General features: G+C 47.4%; 1 protein-coding gene across 1 annotated transcript; it reads right to left on the reverse strand.

Annotated features, from left to right (window-relative positions):
- Positions 1-4,485: 4,485 nt before the first annotated feature.
- On the reverse strand, positions 4,486-17,913 carry LOC144728650 (alpha-tocopherol transfer protein-like). Its single transcript, XM_078608223.1, has 5 exons — positions 17,183-17,913; positions 10,013-10,146; positions 9,024-9,217; positions 8,035-8,145; positions 4,486-6,517 (listed from the first exon to the last, which is right to left on the reverse strand). Exons 1-5 carry the CDS (start codon positions 17,413-17,415, stop codon positions 6,242-6,244), a joined length of 948 nt encoding a protein of 315 aa, XP_078464349.1. The 5' UTR covers positions 17,416-17,913; the 3' UTR covers positions 4,486-6,241.
- Positions 17,914-18,668: the final 755 nt, after the last annotated feature.

An 18,668-nucleotide genomic window follows, 5' to 3' on the forward strand; every position in this document is an offset into this window, starting at 1 on the left:
ACATCTCATAGGTGGGACAAAGTCATTGTTATGCAAGTCCAAGTCGAGTCGCAAGTCATCAAATTCATGACTCGAGTCTGACTCGAGTCCAAGTCACATGACTCGAGTCCACATCTCATAGGTGGGACAAAGTCATTGTTATGCAAGTCCAAGTCGAGTCGCAAGTCATCAAATTCATGACTCGAGTCTGACTCGAGTCCAAGTCACATGACTCGAGTCCACACCTCTGGCACCTACACACCAACTTTATCTTTCATCGTTGACATCTCCACCTCGGTGGCTGCACCCTCGGACGACCCAATAATTGCCGTGACCCACGTCTCACTTGACGGAGACGTTCAATTGCAGAGAGTTCGATCATGCCTCGTTATATCATAAAGCTGTGATTTGATTTGACATTGCGTTGTCACGTGCAGTATATGCAGGCCGTTGCGATGAGGCCCTAATCAATTCCCTTGGCTCATGACTCATGTTGGCACAAGCGATGTTGTCACATTGCAGTACTTGCAAATGCAATGTGCTTCAACGTTAGATTGCAATAAAAGATACGCAAACATGCAAATGCGTTGACGTCGAAACCGACTTGTCAGTTACACAAAGTTGTACTTCCTAAAGTTTCGCGTGAGAGGAAGAAGCTACGAAGTCGTCTGTCCCGGGACTCTTGTAATCTGTGTTAATATTAGAAACTTTGTCATTAAAAAAAACCTAAAAAAACTACTGGGACATACTGAACTGATGTGTGGTCAATCACGTGTTTGTATATCATCATATTACACGCAACTATCTCAACCCGGTAATATTTTAGATAGGGGAATCCGTTGACTGTGATAAACCCCCAAGGGGTTTTATTTTGATTCCTGTAGATGTGTGTAGTTTGTGGTGGCGATGATGATGCATACAGCATACAAGGTCAATCGACTCAATCGATCTCTCCAAATATTTCACTTGAGGAAGATGAAGTGTCAATGCAAACGTGAAAGATGATGCATGGCGTGCAGCAAGTGGCCCATTGAACTCAAATATCTTAAGTGATACTTCACCTGTAGATGCAAATCCGTGTGAACCAAGGGGCATTGTACAGGTTGCTATTTGACACGCGTGATCGAGTCGACTAAACGAGGGCTCATAAACCTCTCCGTGCGGACGGGTTTAGTTTCGGTGTCGTGGTTTCTTGCCAAAAACACTGCGTCAGTGTAGTACTCTCGCGATAAGGGGTTGAGACCATCTGAAGCTGTCCTGGATAGACACTGTACGTTATTATTATCATCATCATCACCATCATGGGATTTTTATGTAATGATGTGACATTCTAACAGCAGGATAATTGGTGTGAAGATTTTTCATTTGAAATAAAATTTGCGTTCAAATAATAAACCTATTAACAGCTGAGTCATATGGACCTGTAATGTAAAAGGGTTATTTCCCAGAACAACAGAATAGTGGAAGTGACAAGTGTTGAATGTTCATGGAAGTTGCTATTTTAGGTCATGTGTCATATTGAAACAGACAATTTAATTATTCAGCTTTGCACCAACTTGTTTCTCCTTCAGGAAATGAAATCAATTTGTAAGCCTGCTTTTCGGAAGCACTGATTTGAGGTGAAACACCTGCAAATCAAGAGCATTTATGGGAAAAAAGCTCTCGGATTATTAAATTAATTACTGATGATGAGTTAAATTACTCGACTAATCGGATAACGCTAACATAGATGGAACATGCCCGGAGCATCTTCCAAAGCAGTGGTTCTCAAATCTCTTTTGGCAACTGTTACCCTCCCTTGTTGAATGTTGTTTCAACCGAGTAACCCGCTCCTTGCCTGACCCAGCAATGGTTCTGAGAAATAAACGTACGGATTAATAAACGTCAATATTTTAACCAATCGTCCATTTTGCAAGGAATCCTAACTAGCGAGTAACTGCAAGCGAATAACAACAATTCGTCGCACGCGTGACGCAAATGTGTTCGCATACTCTTTGGTCCTTTCGGTAAAGTCACGTAGGTATAAAGTATAAAATAAATTAAATCACGACATTTCGGACGCAACACAAGCGTCCTTCATCAGGCGGGACAACCACAACACGAGACAATTGCTGAAGTAGGCAAAATAGCTGCTGATAACAAGGGGTTATATAGATGAGGGAGGAGGGGAGGAGCCAAGGATAGAGAGGGTGGTGGGGGGAAGAAGAAGTCAGCGTGTAGCAAGCTCGACATGCACGGCGAATTCCCGAGTGATGGAAATGAGCAGGGCTGGGAGTAAGAAACTAGAGATGCGGGTATGAAGGCAAACTATAAAGCAGCTAAGGTTTGACCTGGTTGATAACATCCTTCCAATGATTGCTCAATGTTTATCCCCTCCCTCATCTATAACACATTCCTGCGGAGGGAGCTGGTAGGAACGTTGGGTTGCTCGGTCAATGGCCAGGGTCAACGGCGGCGTGGTGTATTCCGCAAATATGCCCGACTTTGAGGGCGGGCACAAGCCGGCGTGAGTAGGTTAAACGTTGAGTTTTATAAGGGCACCACGGGGTGACCAGCCCCTCCCCTCCCCACCCAGCCCTACCCCTCCCACCCCCCACCCAGCCCCTCCCCACCCTCCCCATCCAGCCCCTCCCCACCCTCCCCATCCAGCCCCTCCCACCCTCCCCTCCCCACCCAGCCCCTCCCTCCCCACCCAGTCCCTCCCTGCACGACGGACGGACACAATAATCCCCTGTGGGCTGGTGTTACCAGGAGGTTCCTACCAGTATAACCCCTTGTTATGAGCAGCTCTTTTGCCTACTTCAGCAATTGTTTCCTGCTGTGGTTGTCCCACGTGATGACGGACGCTTGTGTTGCGTCCGAAACGTCGTGATTTAATTTATTTTATACTTTATACCTAAGTGACTTTACCGAAAGAACCAAAGAGTATGGATCCTTACAGTCACGAAAACTTCAAATCGAGAAATGTGTTCGTGCTCGCTGGCAACTCGAGGAAGCCACATTGTTTACGATCGATACATTTCGAAAGATATTTGATGCCCTTCTATGTTACCGTATGGATTCAAATTGTATCTCGGTTATTTTATATTTTACGTGCTTATTCACCAGTGACTCTCGTGTGTGATATAATTTCACACATTTTATAAAGGGGCCGTCCATAAATGACGTCACGCGATTTTGGACTATTTTTGACCCCCCCCCCCATCGTCACAAAAAGTCAGACCCCCCTCAAATATGACGTCACAAAGCTCTGCCCCCCCCCCCCCCTAAAAACAATAAAACCATGCTTCAAATGGCTTTCAACTATTGTCATTGTAGTGCGTACTTAATGTGGTGCTGCACTTTGATGTTGTAGTAGAAAACATTTATTAAAAAGTATATTTAATTAAGTAGAACGTGTTGTCTATATTTATTCAAAGTTGCGCATTTTGATGTGACGTCACATTTCTCAACCCGCCCCCCCATCGTCACACATCGTCACAAATGTCTGACCCCCCCCCCCCCAGGTGCGTGACGTCATTTATGGACGGCCCCAAACCACCTCACGTAACCCCCTGGCGCATTGCCCCCGGCTGACAACCACTGCTCTAATGAGGGGCAGGTTGGCACAGTGCTCATATCAGCAGAGAAAGCGGGGATTCGCTGTACAATATTCTACAAATCATATTCCCTCTCCGATTTTATGTACATCGATGCGTTGTCTTGTGGTTGTTGTTGTTGGTTGTTTGACTTGCATCCCACTGGGATTTTTGCACACAGCGTTGGTGTACGGTGTTTTTTTCTGCAATATTTTGCTTCCTTTTCTTGGATTTTCTGTTTGCACTCAGTCACACATTCACTTTAAGATGTTTTTTTGTTTTTGTTTGTTGCGGTTGCACCCGATTCAAGAGCCGAATGGCTCACAGGGCTATACCTAATAAATGAACTTGAACGGAGCCAGCTAGCCACATCCATCTCGTGGGTCGAGTGATGTCTGTTGATTGTACGGTGAACTGCATCTTGCTAAGGACATTCTCTTATGATGTAGCATGCGTTTTGAATTATCTTAACGTATTTACTAGTTTTAAGAATGTGTTATTGTGCAGTTTTATTTTTAAGTGGCGTTATAATCTTGGCGTTATAATCTTCACAGTATATGAGCGCCGGACAATAAAATGGGCAGGTACTATACAAAGACATCTACAAACAATATTTCGGTTTTTTTCAGTGTCATTTACGCAACTGCATCACGCAACGGCCGGGCTATCTGCAAACACGGAGGCGCGCATATTCAGAGGCATTCAGCCAACTCAAGAGGCGTCTATACGTGTGGGAGGAAACCGGAGCACCTGGAGAATAAATAATATTAAAACAATTTAAAAACACGCTTTAATGAAATGTACCCTACGAGTAATGTCAGAACTCCACGACTCCAGTAAGTGGCCCCGAAGCTTGCCATAACGTAAGGGACCGTGGGGAATTAGCGAGGACAATTAGACCCATGCCGAAACAAAACATATACAAAAAAATTGTTATTTTTTTTTATTATAGATTATAGCATTGTCATCATAAGTATACAACGTTTGCAGTCGATACCACATTGGGAAGTGGGTTAAAATTGAGTTACAAGATTTGAGGATAACACAGAGTTAATACCAAGTGTGTAAAAATAAGTACAGTAATATTTAAGAATACTTTTTTAATAACACGCTTTAATGAAATGTACCCTACTCGTAATAGCAAAACTCCACGACTCCAGGAAGTGGCCTCGAAGCTTGCCATAACGTAAGGGGACCGTGCTGATTTACAGCCAACGTGAATTGAGCGTGGACAATTAGACCCAAGCCGAAACATAACGTATAAAAATGAATGTTAAAAAATATTTTTTTTATGATAGAATATAGTATTATCATCAGTATGACATAATTATACCAAGTTTGCAGTCGATACCACATTGGGAAGTGGGTTAAAAGTGAGTTACAACATTTGAGGATACAACGACGACAACAGAGTTAATAATAAGTAGTATAAAAAAAACTTTTCAAAAACACACTTTAATGAAATGTACCCTATTAGTAATGGTAGAACTCCACGACCCCAGGAAGTGGCCCCGAGGCTTGCCATAACGTAAGGGACCGTGCTGGTTTACAGCCAACGTGAGTTGAGCGTGGACAATTAGACCCATGCCGAAACAAACATATAAGAAAAGATTGTTAATTTTTAAAATATTTTTTTATGATAGAATATAGTATTGTCATCAGTATGACATAAGTATACCACATTGGGAAGTGGGTTAAAATTGAGTTACAAGATTTGAGGATACGACAACAACAACAGTGAGTTAATAGAAAGCGTGTAACAACCCCAAGCTTGAAGGGGGGCAGCCCCTTATCCCACACAGAAGGGAGAGATAGATGTTGGTCAGTTTTTTCCATACCGCCTTCTGGCAAGCCATGGTTACGGTATCTCGACGCCCGCGGGAGTTGCACAACATTTGCGTGATCCACACACATTTCCACCTGCGTCTCAAACAACCTATGGTTTATTTCATTTGTATTGACAAAGCTCTCATGTAATGGCCACCCACCAGCATAAGTAGGTGCAACCACAGTTAGCCAATCCTCACGTACTCTATATCGGTGTCTTTACACACACATATGTAGTTTTCAACGATTATTTAGCGTTACTCTTTATTATTGTTTCCGAGTCTGTGGCTGGAGGATTTTTCATTCTATCAGGCTCTGGTGAAGCACATTACCAGTACTTTTAATGAACAAGGGGGATTCAACACAAAGGCTCATATAGGGAAGGAGTATTGGGGAAAACAGTAAAAGCCAGGAAACAATAGCTGGTTTATTTGAAGGGCAGAAGTGTTTGTTAGGACGGAGTGAACACAATTTTGACAATAACTTTTGGACTGTCCGTCCCTCCCAGCCAGCAAAGCTGTAAATCGTAGTGGCCTGTCTCTCTCCACCTGTTGTATCCCTCTATTTGCGAAAAGGATGCATTCTTTTAAAAAAAGCGTAAAACGAAATTTTGTCAATTGGAATGGCTTCTCCCATACATTTTTATAATGATTAGGGATGTTTCATGAATTTTCGTAAACGGAACGTTCGTAAATCGAGGAATACCTGCGTTTCTCTCTTAATCTGCCCCCTCTTCTACCTCTTCCTCCATCCCTCTACATTTCCTCTACTGCCTTAAACCATCGTGTAGCTCAGCTCTACTTATTTCTGATTGGCTCGAGGTGCAGGCCCTCAGGTCGGACGCGAGTGTAGCCGACCTACACCTTGTTCCACTCGTCGGGCTCTACCTCCTCAATGACCCGCCTAAAATCATCCTCCAGCTTCTTATCTTCGTCCGTGAGGACCTCCGCGGCCAAATCCTTCTTGAAGACGATGCCTCCAAACGCCTGGAGGAAGTAAGGCTCAGCGGCGAGCAGCTGCTGGGCCCAGCTGTCGGCGGCGATCTCGGGCGCCGTGCCCCCGTACTCTGCTGGCAGGATGTCGGGAGAGAGTTGCTTGTGCAGCGACAGGAAGTCCCTGCCGTGGAACATCATCTGCAGCAACAACAACAAGAAAGCGACCGCTTAGGTGCGGCTGGAAGGGTCAAGGAAGACAACTTCATTATTCACATTTTACCCAGGTGATGGTGGAGACGCACGTGACTGCAATGCAGCACCGTGGAGGCAGTGAGAGTTGGTGGATCGCACAAATGTTCTGAAATGCCCTTCGAGGTGCCATACCCTGGCTTTGCAGAAGGCATTACAGAAACAATGTGGACTCCAATCTGTTCTACCTGTAACAGATAGTGTTTCCCCCTTGCACGCGTGAGTTTTCTTCCGGCTCTACGATATCCTCCCACGTGTAAACACGCATGACTTGGCCAATAACACCTTAATAAATAGAGGACCACAGAGCTTAGATGGGAGTTTGGCACCAGCTCACTGCATGGCTGCCTTTCCTACTTATCTGTTGTTCCTTGGGCCTCTGAGTTGTTCTCTCTATACGAGAATGAGCGAAGATGGTGTGGCACATTAGAAGTTGAAATTATGATTATTAAGACGCTCTGGAAAGTAAGATACATCCCAAACTGGTGCCCGGTGTCAATAAAGTTATATAAATATGGCCACACAAGAAAAGTGCATTTTATAACCCAAATAATATTGTAGTCATCGCTGTTCAGAAAGACTGAGCCAGCGCTGCTGAGGTGCTGAGTTTAAATGAGATTTAGGTGCGCAGTAGAGTGAATTGATCTCAGCCCAGTCACCGATGACTCTACATATAAACTCGTAGTGTTACATTTTGTGTTTCACTGAGTTTGGATTATTTCAATTCTGAGAATTTGAAAACATACGAGGCTTGATTGACATGCTAATATGAATTCTGTACTCAGGAGGGCACAGAAAAGGCGTGCCCCTAGTTTGTATAGAGAGGTCTATTCAGGTGACTGCAGAAGTAGTTCTATGATGTCATCTTCCAAGACAATTATCGGACACAAGGTGATGTGTCAAAGACATTTTTTCGGCCGGTTACGTGATGCAAAAAAGCACAATTGAAATACAACCGAGTAAAGAGAACAGGGAAAAATAAATCAAAACATCATGATTAGTCTTTTACCATGAAATCAAAGTGACTATCTGCCCAAAAGAGCATTATGATGCTCATTTCAATTGCCATAAGCAACGGTCCCATGACGGGAGGCAGGCCCTCCAAAAAGTAGTGAAAATTTTATCCACCACTAAGAGATGATGGGCTGACTTTACCCCCAAAGTGGGATTTGAATTCACGTCTTTTTTGGCTGTAAATCAAGGCGTCTGGCACTCTGCCACTCTGTCAGATAATGTTAAAGTGCAGAGAATTTGTGCCAACTATAGCAGCCATCGAATGGTGTACTTAAATGTACAGTGCAGACAGCAGCAAACCACCGGTGTTTATTTCTATATAAAAAAATATTCCACTTAAAACTCTCATGTGCTGCAATCACAAAAAACCTACACCATTAGTGCAAGGTGTTTGAATGCCGATTCAACATCCACATTTATCAGTGTCAACAAAGTGATTCCATTGTACGCACCAGCTTTTGCATCTTCTCATTGAAAAAGGGCTTCACCAAGGCGTACATGGCTTTGAAAATCGATGGCTCATTAATTGTGTCATGTCCTTTTATTTGAATTGGAAATGCATCCTGGGAAAAACACACATACACACACAAAGATCAAACAAAAACATGAACAGAAAAAAACCACAGTGTTTTTAGATTCATTGAAATTATGTGTAATAATGGCCACAACCCGATGTACAGACACAAGTGAATAAATGTTTTATTTAAATGTAACAGTAACTTACAGACCTTTGTCAATTTACCGCGGGATGATGGCCTTCCATGTGCAATGTTAGTCAAGGGGGCTATTTGATCATACTTCAACACACTGGTCAATGCTGGCTTGGTGAGTTGCTGACAAAGTCTCATTCAGATATCACGTGGCACTGATATTAGCTGTGGCCGGAAATCGAACTCGGTTTAGAATTATTATTTGTTTCTTTCGGTTAAGTCACGTCTAAAGATAAAATAATAAATTAAATTAAATAATAGAATACGACGTTTCGATTGCAACACAACGTCGTATTCTATTATTTAATTTAATTTATTATTTTATCTTTAGACGTGACTTAACCGACTTAACTGAAAGAAACAAATAATAATTCCTGCAGTCACGAAAGTTCTAAAATTAAGATCGGTTTAGAGTATTCATAACACAGTGCATTAACCACTGCACCACAGCTGTCCCCAAATATGTAAACATGCATAAGTGATTGCAAATTCATTTAAGTATATAGTAGATGAGTTTTGGATGAGAGGTTTCTGTACGTTGAAATTTGTAAGGACAATTTTTTTTTTACCTTTTTTAGATCGTTAACATTACGTACGCATGTAAACTGTCGCCGTGATAATGACAGTGCTGTCCACGAGACCACGTGACACGACTTTTGGCGTGTTAGGATTAGGGTTAGTCGTATCTCGGCGTGATTTTTTTCCCTAGTGTGCCTTCCACTGTAACGTACCTGTATCACGGTGGTTATTTTCTTCATGAGAGAAGGGGTGAAGTTGATGACGTGGGCAAGGCGCATGCCCTTGTGGTCTACTAGGATGGTGATCCCGTTCACCTGCGTCTCCTCGGACTGGATCAGCAGCTCCAGCGTCATGTACATCGCTCGGATATTATCGATGATGGGAGTCGTCGAAGGATTGCACTTTCCTGTTCAAATTGACATGCACGTGATTAACCTCGTGCCAGAGCTGTGTGTTATTATATTCTTAGGTTTTTTCGGTAAAGTCACGTGACTGTTCCACCTGAAGACGGAGGCTTGTGTTGCCTCCGAAACGTCGTGATTTTTATTTTATTTTTATTTTACTTTTATTAATTTTAATTTTTTACCTACGTGACTTTACCGAAAAAACCTAAGAATATAAATCCTTGCAGTCACGAAAGCTTCAAATCTAGAACTGTGTGTTATTATTATTGTTATTACAGTAGTGTTTATCAGGAGGGTTCTGATAAGTTTTAGGAGCAGAGAGCGATTGCTATGGATTTCCCATTTTAATCAATTGCAAATATGTATTCAAATTTGGACCATGATTCCGTCACACATAGCCTACTATTTTTAGAATAACATCACGAGATCTTTAACACCCACTGTGAAATACAGGTATGTGTTTTCACGGTTAATACACCGGTAGTAGTAAACTGGCGGCCGTGGGTTCGAACCACAAATCACTGCAACAAATGGCAACCGCCGCTACCATTCTATGTACTGTATGTTGAACTTCTTTCACACTGTACGTAGTCAACCATGCTAACCGGAGGCGCCATGCATATGCCTAACAGTTGGGCCATTCCACGGTTTTTGGCGTGCGTGTCGGACAAGTGAAATGAAAACTCAGTACTTGAAGAGGCTCCCAACACATGGAGCCAAATGTCAGACGTGGCACCAAACAACAAGCGGTACAGCCTGAGAGTGCAATGTAGAACTCGAGCAGCGTCCCCTCTCACCGGGACTCTGGATGACGACGCGTCTGCCCTTGGAGTCCCGCTGTGGCAACACGCGGATGAAGCCATTGTCCAGCAACTCTTTCACTGCGGACGGACGGAAGTTCTGGAAGACGTCTGGCCAGGTCTCGTGGCACCTCAAGCAAAAGGAGTCAACAGGGGAGTAAGACCGCAAGCTCGCAAATTTGCATGACGGACATTCGTGACGTGAAGATTATTCGCCGATTCAAAGCGTGGCACTGTAATATGCGCAAGGGTGGAATGTTGGCGGAGAGAGGTTAGCACACGGTGCTATTGTAATAAACGACTGGACCACGATGTCTGGCTCAGTGTCCTTTATTATTCGGTTCGTGCTGTACACCCACACGGCTGTCTTTACTCTGTAGCTTCTCCACGGTGCTGACTCCAATGTCGGCCCGATCCACAACAGCAGCTCCGCTGCTGTTTCTCTCACACAGCCCCCCTTGGCTGTACTCGCTGCTGCTCTTCTCCCTCCGCAGCTCTCACAGCTTCTTGCTCTCTCTCTCTCTCTCCGCAGCTCCTCCTGGCAGCCACACCGCTGCCTCTAACAAGCAGCCCTCTCTCTCTCTCTCTCCGCAGCTCCTCCTGGCAGCCACACCGCTGCCTCTAACACGCAGCCCTCCTGGCTGTCTCCTCCGCAGCTGCACACCACTCCGCAGCTTCCTCTTATCTTCGGGGTTGGCTCCCGATGGCCGTCGGCGCCCCCCCCCTCTCCACACTTGCCCGCGTGGCCTCACTCTTTTCCGCTCACACCCCGACTGCCTTCCCCTTCCGGTTTACCCGCTTAAGGCCCCCGAACCTTCCCCCCACGTCACATGACTCCACCCCCCGTGACGTCACCTCCGGAAGGTCGCTTACGCCCGCATTACACCACCCTCCCCCGTAGAAAAATCCCAGCCGACCTCGGCTGACCAATAGCAAATCGTAATGCGGCGAACCGAGCTTCCCCCCCTAAAGGACACTAAGCATATAATGTAACAGCAAGAACAACAACAACGCAATTAACATCAACGAACGTACAAAAGCATGCAATAAATACAACTGTAAGAAAAAAATAACAAGACAGCAACAATCAACGAAACGTAAGCGATTTGGAACGTGTGCGGGTCGCCGGCCCGTCCCGGACGGTCGGCGGCCCACTCGCAGAACGGGAACGCGATGAAAGTCGAGGAATGACAGGGGGTAATCCCCCTGTCGCATCTGGAAGTCCACCGACGTCCCGTGTCCCTAAAGAGTTAGTCTTGGGCTTGTCCTGTGACCGTGCCCGCAGCTGGGTCGGAAGGGCTGCAGGGCTCGAAGGTCCCGCAGACCTGGCAGGCGTCCTCCGAGCAGGGCCCCTCGTCCCCCGCAATGTCACGGCCGGCCTGTCTGTTTCGGAGGATCTTTAGCCGACTTGACCGGTGCCGAGGCCTCCTGCTGCGGCGGAGCCGGGAAGCGGGCCCAGCAGTCTCTGGCGTAGTGGCCCTTACGCCCGCAGCGGAAACATTCGGCCTCGTTGCACCGAAGCGCAGGCCTCGCCTCCTGACGGCCCCGTTCTGGTAGCACCGCGCGCGGTCTCGGCCCGCCGCGTCCCGTCCATGGAGCGGAGGCGGCCGTCAGTTGTTGAGGGCCCCGGTCATCCGGAACATAGACGGCCTGCGCAGGGTTCCACCCCAGCGCCTCCCCTTCTTTGACGGGCCCCCCCGTCCACGCCGTCACTTGTTTCCAGCGACGGAGGTTGAATTGCGCATCGAGACACTTAGCAGCCATCCGGGAAGTTAGCTTCTCATGCCCACACACAGGCATGGGGATCCCTAGATCCCGAGACAGCTCCAACATTTTCCCTAATATGAGAGGCTCAAGCAGGTCCTGTGGCGTCTCAGGATAAGCTGCCATGGCCAGCTCCAGCACCGCACCCCTGAACGCCACGGGCGACTCCTCTGGTGCTCGTTGTCGTTGAGCGAATCGTCGATGCGCATCATCTGGTGGCTCATAAGCATCGGCCATTTCTTGAAAAACACCACGTAAAGTTGCCTTCTTATCGGTCGCTATGGAACGGAAGAATCGGACAGATTCGTCGTCCAGGAGAGTCGGCAACACCTCCAAAGCCTCCGCATCGGTCCATCTTGCTGTGCGTACCGCCGCCAAGAAGCGGCAGGCGAACGCGCTCCAGTCCCCACCGACGGAAAATTCTTTAACCGTTGTAAGGTGGCGACTCCGACTCCTCTTCCCGCCGTCTTCCAATGGTGGTGGTTGTGATGGCAAATTCAAAATGGCGTCGGCCCGCGGCGTGGCCAAGATGGCGGTTTGGCGCCACGGAGCGCGCAAAATGGCGGCCTCTTGCCGCGTGGGCAATGGCGGCGGCAGGACAGGCAACGTGGCGGCCCGCGGCGCACCACTTGCATCATCCATCGTCCCTGGCGCGACGAGATGGCATAGATGCGCCAGGACGTCCTTAAGTGCCTCCAGTTGTACCGCCATCGCTTGCCATCGTTGATCCGCGTCTGATGATGTCGACGGACCCGCCACCGCGCCAACATCCTCCACTCCCGTTCCCGTGGTCGCCTCAGCCGGGCTCTCCTCCACCACCCCAACAGGATCCGTGGTTGGGGGGAGTTCGTCGTCGTCGGACGAAGAAGCCGATGCAGGCGCCGGATTAACTTTCTTCCTCACTTGTTTCGACATGCCGTTGCACTTCCGACACCAGTGTAATAAACGACTGGACCACGATGTCTGGCTCAGTGTCCTTTATTATTCGGTTCGTGCTGTACACCCACACGGCTGTCTTTACTCTGTAGCTTCTCCACGGTGCTGACTCCAATGTCGGCCCGATCCACAACAGCAGCTCCGCTGCTGTTTCTCTCACACAGCCCCCCTTGGCTGTACTCGCTGCTGCTCTTCTCCCTCCGCAGCTCTCACAGCTTCTTGCTCTCTCTCTCTCTCTCCGCAGCTCCTCCTGGCAGCCACACCGCTGCCTCTAACAAGCAGCCCTCTCTCTCTCTCTCTCCGCAGCTCCTCCTGGCAGCCACACCGCTGCCTCTAACACGCAGCCCTCCTGGCTGTCTCCTCCGCAGCTGCACACCACTCCGCAGCTTCCTCTTATCTTCGGGGTTGGCTCCCGATGGCCGTCGGCGCCCCCCCCCCCTCTCCACACTTGCCCGCGTGGCCTCACTCTTTTCCGCTCACACCCCGACTGCCTTCCCCTTCCGGTTTACCCGCTTAAGGCCCCCGAACCTTCCCCCCACGTCACATGACTCCACCCCCCGTGACGTCACCTCCGGAAGGTCGCTTACGCCCGCATTACACTATGAACAAAACGACCTGGGTTAAATAAGTTAAATGTTTCGCCACGGATAAAATTTAGTGGCGAGTGATATCTAAATCGGTCAGTGCTGCTCTCTCCCTGCTTCACCAACCTGCACTAACCAGCAAGGTGTGGTATGGTGAACCCATGGTAAAACAATCTCTACGGTGAGCCCTTTCACCAACAACGAACTAACCAAGGGCTGTCCATTAAATGCTGTGTAACAAAAAAATTGCTCCTGGGTAGTAAGTGTTATTTCCTAATTGCTTATGCCTCAAAAGTACAGAAAATGGCTATTATTATTCCCCACAAACTTTGCTTTTGTGACCAGGACACAAAAGCAAAGTTAATAATCCACTCCATTAATAACACTGCGTATCAAAAAATACGTATAAGTTTGTGGGGAATAATAGCCACATTCTATACTTTTTAGGCATAAACAATAAAAAAATAACACTTCGTACCCAGGAACAAAAATCGTGTTACATAGTGATATTACATACTGTGTTTGCTGTGGTATGGACTGTGCATGGTTTGTACTTTACCACAGGACTGAGTTTTGGCCAGCTGTGGGCAGTGCAGCGAATTCCATTGTTGGACTGAACTATGACCACGCATCAATCCCCGCTATCTTCACTCACCGCCACGGTGATGTATAGTCAAATATAACCTCGTGACCCGCACGGCGTGGCGGAGCCCCTAACTGGGGTATGCAACCCTCCCGGATTGGCAGAGAGTTGACCGGAATTGGCATCGATCTCCAAGTGACTATTGAAAGCAATCCGGGAGATTTTAATAAGAGGGTATTATGAGAAATTAAATGAATAGGAATAAAAACGTCCCGGGAATAGCTTCAGTGAGAGTTGGCAACCTTTGCCATAGAGTTGATCAAAAGAGCTGCACAATTGTTCCTTGTGGTGTGAGGGTGCATTGCGAGTTCAGACAAAGTCCGTACAGTTTTACAACTTCATGACCGTATGATAATTGGTTTCTTATCCTTTTATCTGGCAACAAAACTGACACCTTTTTTACAAGGAGTCATGTTTGCAAAGACCAAAATACCTGCAGTCGTAATGCAAACAAAAAACATAACTCTGATAATGTATGCACTGTCCTTGAAGTTGATTGGCCCGCACCCGAGACAGCTTTCCTTATAGCCTAGTCACACATGGTGTTGGACCAGATGACGCCAAAAGGTGCACAACATCAGAGTATGAGAGCTCGGGGTAAGTATTTACACCTCTGATGGTGCATTGTCTTTGAGTTGTGCGCCTTTTGGCGTCATCTGGTCCAACCCATGTGAGACTAGGCTCTAAGGAAAGCTGTCTCGGGTGTGGACCAATCAACTTCAAGGACAGTGCATACATTATCAGTTATGTTCTTTGTTTGCATTACGACTGCAGGTATTGTGGTCTATGCAAACATGACTCGTTGTAAAAAAAAGGTGTCAGTTTTGTTGCCAGATAAAAGGGTAAAAAAACAATTATCATATTTTTCTACTGGCAAATGAGGTTCCAATGGTGTTCATGACCGCAGTTTACTATCCTCGGGAATCCTTCAGCTTACACTGAAGGGCAATGCAAACATGATCACTGTGCACGCCTGCACCCTCCAACCACCCAAGCAATGTCCACGCAAGGGCAACCTAAACCATCACTCCTTGCAAACTTTTGAAAATAAGTGGCGACCAAATGTGATTCAGCTTGTAGTGTTTAAAACGTTGTCTGCATTGCCCCGTTAGTTATTACAACGGATGTCAAGCTTGCCAACAATTTGACGTACAGCACTTTCACTCCTGTACACACGCGTTGTTGCAAGGTTTGTTTATGCAAGCGGTCTTTTTTTAAAGACAACTTCATACTTGCAAAACCAACTGTATTTAGCAACAACACATGGCAAATATGTACTCGGCGACGTTTCGGGCAATGACCCTTCTTAAAATAGAGGCTACCGATTTTAAACCGGACTAAAAACACATCCCGTAAACAAGTAAACCCGTAAAAACAAAGTTTTTCACTCTAAATCCTTTATATGCGTGGCGGCTAGAGTCCTCTCGTCCTCTGGCTTGAGATGGCTGCCACCTATGGGTCAGATGATTGTCTGCCAGTATTAAGCAATTGGTAATTAAATATTTAATTTGTTTTCCCTAAACAGTGTAAAATTTTGGAAATTATTTTTCACGAAAATTAATTGTCACACACAACGAGTCTGTGTGGAAAATATCAGCTCGATTGGATCACGGGAAGTGGGTTAAAAAACGAGCGAAAGATTTGCACGGTCCTAAACAAGCAAGCAAACTTAATATAAAGGATTTAAAAATATATTCGCCTGTGGAGGACGCGGGGATCGATCCCGCGACCTTTGGCATGGGAAGCGAGGGCGCTTCCAACTGCGCTACTCCGCCACGGCCTGTGGAGGGGTTACGCTCTGGGCTCCTACACTGTGACGTTCAGCCAAAGCCATGAATGAGTTGTATTTGAATAAATGTAAAATCATTTTTTTTGCCTAAAAAGTGTAACATTTTTGAATTTTTTTTTCACGAACATTAAATGTCTCGCACAACGAGTCTGTGTGCAAAATGTCAGCTCGATTGGATCACGGGAAGTGGGTTAAAAAACGACCGAAAGATTTGCACGGTCGTAAGCAAGCAAGCAAGCACGCAAGCACGAAAGCAAACTTAATATAAAGGATTTAAAAAAATGTTTTCCCAATTTTTTGCAAAGCGGGACGTGCTTAGGGGCTGTCCATAAATGACGTCACGCACCTAGGGGGGGGGGTCAGACATTTGTGACGATGTGTGAGGGGGGGGGGGGTTGAGAAATGTGACGTCACCTCAAAATGCGCAACTTTAAATATAGACAACACGTTCTACTTAATTAAATAGACTTTTTATAAATGTTTTCTCCTACAACACCAGAGTGCAGCGCCACATTAAATACGCACTACAATGACAATAGTTTAAAGCGATTTTAAGCATGTTTTATATTTGTTTTGGGGGGGGGGGCAGAGCTTTGTGACGTCATATTTGAGGGGGGGTCTGACTTTTTGTGACGCCGTGTGACGAGGGGGGGGGGGGGCAAAAATCGTCCAAAATCGCGTGACGTTATTCATGGACGGCCCCATTGATTGTGAGTGACCTCGGTGTCTCGAGCCACGCCCGGGCACGAGACAATTCGATTCCCGCTCACGGCCAACATCAGTGACGATTATCTGAACCGATCCCTGGGCTTCCCTTTGGTCTACTCAGCCTCAAATGAGTACCCGATGCGGTGTGCGTAAAACATCAGCACTGCGGAGACATAGGCGGCCGGCCGTTGGCCTTCATAAATCTTCGCTTACATGAACTTTCGCCCAACAGTCTGTTAAAACCTGCCCGGGTGCCTTTGTCTTTGTGTGTGTGGCTCTTGCCATTGTGACCACAATGGCACAGCAAGAAGCCGCACTGTGTGTGTATGTCGGAGTGTCAATGGCCGCGCTGTGTGTGTGTGTCGGAGTGTCAATGGCCGCACTGTGTGTGTGTGTATGTCGGAGTGTCAATGGCCGCTCTGTGTGTGTGTATGTCGGAGTGTCAATGGCCGCACTGTGTGTATGTCGGAGTGTCAATAGCCGCACTGTGTGTGTGTTGGAGTGTCAATGGCCGCACTGTGTGTGTGAGAGTGTCAATAGCCGCACTGTGTGTGTATGTCGGAGTGTCAATGGCCGCACTGTGTGTATGTCGCAGTGTCAATAGCCGCACTGTGTGTGTGTCGGAGTGTCAATGGCCGCACTGTGTGTATGTCGGAGTGTCAATGGCCGCGCTGTGTGTGTCGCAGTGTCAATGGCCGCTCTGTGTGTGTGCCGAGCGAAGCAGCAGCAGCAAAGCACGCTACTTGTAGTAGCTGTCCACGAGCTTGAATGTCTCCTCGTGGTCAAACTTCCTGGCTCGCAGGAACCGCAGCAGGAAGCCGTCGTCCGTGCGGGCCGGGATGTCGGGGCGGAGAGCGAGCGCCCCCCGCAGCTTGTGCAGCACCTGCGCCCTCGTCTCGGGGTTCTCTCCGAGCTCCACGCGAGCTCTCTCCACCAGCTCGGGCGACAGCGTGCACACGTAGCTCCCCCGTGCCATTGTTGTGTGTGTTGTGTGTGGAAGCGAAACAGAAGCGTTTGTGGTGTTGTGCGCTCTGAGACTGGGAAGTTGTTGCAATGTCAACGTGATGTAACACGCGCACCCCACCCCCCCACCGCCGTTATGTCTGCACCGTGGGTTGTTGAAAAACCGCAAGATGTTCTTTCAAATGATATATTTTTTTTTTAAACGCGCTATTAACATGAATGTACTGTAGAATAACTCCACGACTCCTTGCCCCGAATCTTGCCGTAACGTGAGTTGACTGTGGACAATTAGACCCAAGCCGAAACATAAAATGTAAAAATATAATGTTTAAAAAGATATATTTTTTTACGATAGAATATAGTATTTTCATCAGTATGATATAAGTATACCCGATACCACATTGGGAAGTGGGTTAAAATGTAGTTACAAGATTTGAGGATACAACAACAGACAGAGTGATGTCATTAACAAGGTAATTGCTTTAACTGGTTGTGATTGTTTCCATCCTACCTGCCGTTTACTAGTACACCCCCCCCGTGTCCCACCCCCCCCCCCCCCCGTGTCCCACACACCCCCACCCCCCGTGTCCCACATACCCCCCCCGTGTCCCACATACCCCCCCCCGTGTCCCACACCCCCCCCGTGTCCCCACCCCCGTGTCCCATACCTCCCCCCCCGTGTCCCACACACCCCCCCCCGTGTCCCACCCCCCCCCCCCGTGTCCCCACCCCCGTGTTCCATACCTCCCCCCCCCCGTGTCCCACACATCCCCCCCCGTGTCCCCCACACCCCCCCGTGTTGCACACCCCTCTCGTGTCCCACACCCCCCCCCAGTGTCCCACCCCCCCCCCGTGTCCCACACATCCCCCCCCGTGTCCCACACATCCCCCCCCGTGTCTCACACTCACCTTCCACTTCTAGCCCCTCCCACTTCCCTCCCCAGCCTCACGTCCTCTCTCCCCCAAGCGCTCACCCGCGTTCCGCCACTACACTTGTACGCTCAGGTTTCTTCGGTAAAGTCACGTAGGTAAAAAATAATAAAATAATAATGAATGAAAATAAATCAATTAAATCACGACGTTTCAGAGGCAACACAAGTCTCCGTCTTCAGGTGGGATCGTCACAGCTAAATTTACTGTATCAAGTGAGGAGAAATCCAAGAGACAAGATCTTAAATACAAGTTAAGGGGACGGGGGAGGGGCTTATCTAAATCAGAGGTCGCAATCGGGTACCCGATACCCGTACCCTACCCGATACCCGGCTA

The sequence above is a fragment of the Lampetra planeri genome, chromosome 29 (assembly GCF_965212315.1).
Source record: "Lampetra planeri chromosome 29, kcLamPlan1.2.h2, whole genome shotgun sequence".
Lineage (NCBI taxonomy): Eukaryota > Metazoa > Chordata > Hyperoartia > Petromyzontiformes > Petromyzontidae > Lampetra > Lampetra planeri.

What these genes read in the sequence shown, in the direction of transcription:
- LOC144728650 (XM_078608223.1), bottom strand. Translation starts at nt 17,415, where the DNA reads ATGGCACGGGGGAGCTACGTGTGCACGCTGTCGCCCGAGCTGGTGGAG. An exon ending in AAATAACCACCGTGATACAG is followed by an intron (nt 8,146 to 9,023) that starts GTACGTTACAGT and finishes TGTTTTTCCCAG; the next exon opens with GATGCATTTCCAATTCAAAT. An exon ending in ATGAGAAGATGCAAAAGCTG is followed by an intron (nt 6,518 to 8,034) that starts GTGCGTACAATG and finishes TTGTTGCTGCAG; the next exon opens with ATGATGTTCCACGGCAGGGA.